The 6,000-nt window shown below is 36.3% G+C and overlaps 1 protein-coding gene across 1 annotated transcript in view; it reads left to right on the forward strand.

Moving 5' to 3' along the window:
* Positions 1-4,807, forward strand: part of GCC2 (GRIP and coiled-coil domain containing 2) — a gene marked incomplete at its 5' end in the record, with an annotated part of 30,266 nt that extends 25,459 nt beyond the window's left edge. The window contains 4 exons of the mRNA XM_082487993.1: positions 306-500; positions 1,313-1,452; positions 2,305-2,506; positions 3,596-4,807. Of these exons, the coding sequence (XP_082344119.1) occupies positions 306-500; positions 1,313-1,452; positions 2,305-2,506; positions 3,596-3,666 (608 nt within the window). The 3' untranslated portion in view covers positions 3,667-4,807. The remainder of the gene's footprint in view (positions 1-305; positions 501-1,312; positions 1,453-2,304; positions 2,507-3,595) is intronic.
* Between the last annotated feature and the right edge of the window lie 1,193 nt (positions 4,808-6,000).

A 6,000-nucleotide genomic window follows, 5' to 3' on the forward strand; every position in this document is an offset into this window, starting at 1 on the left:
GTCATAGATACAGCACATCTTCAGGGAGAGTTGCATGAAGGTTTCATAGTCACTGAAATAAAAATTGGCAATCAAGTTTGGATTTAGAAACAGGAATTGATTGGAATGGTCACTTGGAGGTGAAAGGCTGTATTTTCTATTATAAATGTTATCTGTGTATCTGGCTTTCTCCCTTTTCTTCACCTTTTCTCCCCCTGCTTTTTGATGACTATTTTATGTACTGCTCTCCAATCTGAGACAGTCACACCTATGAAAGAGCCCTACCAATTTCATTCTGATGACAAACATCAGTAAGTATCTTTCAGGTTCAGCTGTTTCAAATCCAGCAGCGAAGAACTTAAGAGAACGGCGAAACACTGACCTTCCTGTTCTCGATGTGCACACTACAGCTAGGGAAGAGGGAGAAGGTATGGAAACAACGGACACAGAGTCTGTCTCTTCAGCCAGCACCTATGTACCCTCCTTGGAACAACTTCTGAACTCTCCAGAAGCAAAACTTGGTGGGTAGAACATGTGGCTTTTTGAAGCACTTGCCTACATAAGTTGCAGAAGTTTGTGCCCTCAGAATTCTGAGAATGTTGTGTTTTCATGCTTTTAGTTGCAAGACACAAGTCTACTTAAGTGCCACTGAATTTACACTATCCTGAATTTCTGTAGGAGTTTTGTCCTTGAGTAAGGACTAACAATAAAACTTTGCTACAGGTTTTAGTGATTTAAAGATGTCATATTTGTGGCTTTCTAAAGGTAAAAGACTGGATGATCAAGTCAGTGAATAGTTACATAACTTCTTGTATTATGGACTAGTCTCTACTAGAAACAATTAAGTGCTGATTTAGCTCTTGTTAATGAAAGGATAAAATGGCTGTTCGTCTTCGTGTGGCTTATTAGACCAGGAATTTATTCATAGTTTCTTCTAGGAAAATGAATGCCAGCATGAAAAACAATGTTCTATTAGTCCCCCCCAAAAAGCAGAAAAATATACGGTAGCTTCTAATCACGTTTTAAAAGTCTACTGAACCCTTTGAGAACTGTTGAAAATGTCCATCTATGGGTAGGAAACAAAGGGTAAACTAAAACGATGTATCTTGACATACTTAAAACTGATTTGCCAATTCTGTTCTAATATATATACAAAAATAGATCAGAAAACAAGCATGCAGCAGCAGCAGTGATGCCTGTTAATTTTGCGGTCTGACTTTGCATCAGTTTTGTTTCTAAGAAACTACATTAATCAAGTCCTAATGTTAGGTTAGTATAAAGGAGAGGCAAGTGCTTTTTCCTTCTTTCAGTTTTCTTTTCCAATTAATTGCAGAACCGTCCCAGTGGCAAACAGAACTCACCAAGGATGAACTGATTCAGAAACTAAACACAACCGCGAAGAGTGCTGATCACTTGAATGAATTACTTCGTGAATCAGAAGCAACAAATGCAATCCTAATGGAACAAATAAAGGTTAGTAGACATGCAGGAAATATCGGGACAGCTCTAATTTCTATGGCCTGTTTCTTACACCAAATATTTAACACTAAAATATGTTTCAGACAATCCCAGTCTATAAAAAAAATGGTGATGCAAAACTTCATTTTGGAAGGGCTTTTATTCCACAGAACTAATTAGCGCTTCCTGAGTTCACTTCAGGTTTTTGGGTTTTTTCCCCATGGTTCCTACTTGGAGGCAAGGGGGAGAGTAAAAGCTGCTACGGAAGAAAACCTCAAGAGTTTGCAAGTTTAATGTGCCTTTAATAAAGTGCCTTTACTGTGTTCACTTAAATAAAAGCAGTAAATGCCAAGGGAAGCATTATCTGGTTTCTCTTCCTGTAACCCCTTTTAGCTCTCAAGATGCGTGTTTAGAGATACATGTACTCAAGGAGTTTGGTTTGATTTGATTGTAATTCCCTGAATTTTCTGAAAGCATTTTTGAAGTTAGCATATTCTCTAAATATGCTAAGTTTTCTTTTATGGAATGTTTCTTAATGAATGATGACACTGTCAAATCTTTGATCCACATTGCTTATTTAACTGTTCAACTCTTTATCACTGACATTGAATAGTTAGTACTGCATATCATTATAACTACTGCACAGATTTTATCAAAAAAGGTTATTTTTGATCAATAAGAAATTATTTCTGGACAACATTATCAGTGTTCAAGTTTTACTGGATTTTTGTCCAGAATATGTTGCTATGCACGTGTTGTTCTTTTTGAACCAAGCTGCATAATTCATTTTTTTAGCTCTTAAACCTTTGTCCAATTGCTCATTATATGAAGCAGACAATATTGCGTATTTTTTCCCCTCATCTGCAGCTTCTTAAGAATGAAATAAGAAGATTGGAAAGAAATCAAGAGAGAGAAAAGTCTGTGGCTAATCTAGAATACTTGAAGAATGTTCTATTGCAGTTCATATTTCTAAAATCGGGAAGCGAGAAAGAAAGGCTGCTCCCAGTAATAGACACCATGCTACAGCTCAGCCCTGAAGAGAAGGGGAAGCTAGTTGCAATTGCCCAAGGTAGGTGGTGTTCAAAACATTGTCACAAAAAAAGGAAAAGTGGAAATAAAGGCAACTGAAGTTCTGTGCTTTCTTTTTATGTAGACAAAGCTTAGCAGCATAATGCCAGTGAGCTAGCACTAACACCGTTTTGCTCTGTTGGGAAGTTACTATTCAGTTTTCAGAAAACAGAACAAATACCCAAAAATATAAACAAAAATAAGGTAAAACATAACCTGAAACATACACGTTTTAGGAAGACAATAGTAAGTTGTAAAAATTTATTGTGTTCATGTTGTGAGTAGAGTCAAAGTGACCTTAAAATAGAGGCTACTATAAATTATTACTTTATTGGCAGATGTTCTAAAAAGATAACTGAAGCGGTCCTCTCAATGCAATACTGCAGATCTAATATTAGTTTCACTATATTAACTTCTAAAATCTCTTCAATATGATTTTTTGTTTAGGAAATAAAGGAACTAGGGAAGGAAAGAAATAGAGTTAAGCCTTTGCAAGAAATTAACCCAAGAGCTAACTCTGTAATAATATCCTGGCTCTGCTTCAAATGCTCTGTTTGAGCGTTTGTCCACTTAGAAACAGTTTTTGTCACTTCTCAATAACAACCTGCATCTGCTTGTACTTAATTGGCAACTGAACTATACTTTATTTTAAAAGTAATATAAATAGTAAGTACCATGTATATGTATAAGCACTTAAAAGTTGTGAACAAGATCACATGAATGAGGGAAGTGGCAAAGTACTGCATTCCATGATAGGCTTTGCATTTGGAAAGATGAGAAGTAAATTAAGTATTTTGCTGCTGTTCTGGCACTCTAATAAACACTGATTTGGATTTTTCTGGAGAAAGATGATAAATGGCCTCTTTACTTTGGGTACTTAAGGATGTTTTAAAGTGGACTTGGTGATAAAATCCATGAATGCATCTATGGCAACCCAAGACTGAATATTGAATGTTACCTCCTCAACAAGTTTATGAGAACAGCATTTAAAAAGGATAGAGGTTGGGGGGGAAACAAGGTTATGTGACCAAATGATGCAATGTATAACATAATAAACTTAGTTTAAAGTATGTTTTTCTTGCACCTTCAGGTGAAGAAGAGACTAGTTCACGGCCCTCTGGGTGGGCTTCATACCTCCACAGCTGGTCAGGACTTCGATGAAACAGTGAAAACGCCGAATCTTTAAACACATTCCACAGTTGCAAAAAAAGAAATTTTAATGTAGAAGAACAATCTGTTGGTGTTGTAGCATTGAACTACAGGATTTTATTTCTGTGTGTTATTTCCAGCTTTTTAGGCTCTTCTAAAAAAGAAGCCCTCAGTAGCTCTGAGAGACTGTCCTATATTATGCTGTGACAGCAGCGAACTATTCCTCTTGTAAATGTTAAAGCTGATGATCAGAAGTATAATAATAAGTGACAAATTAATTGCAAATTGCTTGGAAACAGAATTTAACAAACCTGTGACGGCTCTTTTGATACTGATTTAAAAACTTGATCTAATATAGTAACTGGAATAACTAGACTTTAGACTTTTGAAGTGTTTACAGTTTCTTTCACATATTTTTGTCAGCTCGCTAATCTATAAGGTTAGTGTTATTCCCTGCATGTTGAAGTAATTAAAATGGAGTTATTTTCTCTCTGATGATGCTTACAGAATGTAAGATCACTAAGAAACAGAAATGGCATTTTCTGCTTTGACTTGACTCAATTTTTAGTCTTGGTGGGGTTTTTTGGTTTGTGTTTTTTTTGTTGGTTTTTTTTTTTTTTTTTGAAAAGCTGGATTGAAAATATGAAGGGAACAGTCCACAAAATGTAGAGGGTGCCTCGAACTATATGAAATAGAATGTTTGGCATATCTGGGGCATGGTACTGCAGTAGAGATTAATGGCATCTATGGAAGTCTTGGGATAGTACTCCAAGAATCAGAGGTCATAAGTGTGCTGAAGCTTTGGGAGGAAGGGCTTAAGCTATGGCTTTTTACTCTGAGGTTAGAAGTTTGTGTTCGAGACCAGGAAGAAATGTTTCATTACTGTAGTGATGTCTGTACTTAGATGAAAAGACTACTCATACTGACTGAGTCATATTGAAGACACTAAAGGAAGAATCTGAGTCCATAGGTCAGACTCCTTACAATAACTTCTGAGAGAAAAGGAAAGAGCTTTGGCCAATCAATGCATCTTTTAAATGTTCTAATGGTTGAAGATGTTATACCCTTCTCTCGCTTCTCTGTGTTTGCACACATCATTTGCACAAATCTTTTGCACAGATGACATCTCTGTTCCAGGTTATTCAACAGAATGTTTGGTTTTCTTCAAAAATAAAAATCTCTGACATAGAATTACTACTTCTATTATCAACACAGCACCTTTTTTTTAGCTTCAGTCTTCTTTTCCCCATTATAGTCCCTGCTGCCTTTCACCATCTTAATTTATTTGTAAGTTATTAAAATGCATACACATGTTTTTCAACCCTGGTTACCTTTCAACCAGAGTTTTTCCATGTCTGTCACTCAGATTTTCATGGTCTTTGTGCCGTTTTACAGAGAATCGTTCCCTGGCATACATACCAATACTAAATAGTGTTCTTCCCTTCCTGTCTTAGTTGAGGCCCTGAGGAAATTATGCTTATTCCTTTAATATTGCCTTATTTGGGGCTGAGATTAATCTGGATATAAGAACGGCAGAAAGGCAGCACACATTGAGAATAAACTGTTTAGTAACTGCTTTTGGTTTAATTTTTTGCTGCTTGTATATATTTCAGTACACAATCAACAAAGATCAACAAAGCCAACAGGCTTTATTTAAACACTTTAATTCCTTTCCACAATCTTTAGCACCTTTTTTTGTTTGTTTGTTTTGGGGTTTCTTCCCCTACCCTTCTCTTCCCCCCTTCAATATGTGTTTTAACTGGAATCGTTGTGGTTTCTGCTACCAGTGAAAACATTCTGTGTGGACTTTCAGATCACAGAACCGATAAATAATAGTGTGGGGATGAGTCTTTTTAGGCGTCTGTAGCTTGGAAATGTAGATAGCAAACATGAGGCTGCATTTAGTCTTTCTTGCATTTGCTTTTGAAATTATTACCATACCTTCAACATTCGTGGTTTGCTCCAGATCTCGGGTGTTGAATTCTAACTCCTTATTCACAGTTGGATTTGGTTAATGTCACTCAAAAGAATGCCAAAACAGAGCGACAGGAGAGATTTGAAATAGGCATAAAAATAAGTGCAAGTCATTCTCCTGCTGTGATTTTAACAATGGAAGCACATGAGTGGAAGGGTACGACTTTGTCTTACTTAGTTCAAACTCAGTTTTCAGCTGACCTGATTTAGTCTCTTCTGCACGATGTCTGCTCAGCTGTTGCTAAAGAGCCGTGACAAGTTCCTTTTAAAATGCACATATTTCAGAACTGTAGGTTATTTAACATTGTAAACTGTGAATGAATGTATGCAAGTAACATATCACTGGCTCTATGAAATACCACTTTCTTATTG

This window comes from Vanellus vanellus (genome assembly GCF_965231255.1).
Source record: "Vanellus vanellus genome assembly, chromosome: 1".
Classification (NCBI taxonomy): domain Eukaryota; kingdom Metazoa; phylum Chordata; class Aves; order Charadriiformes; family Charadriidae; genus Vanellus; species Vanellus vanellus.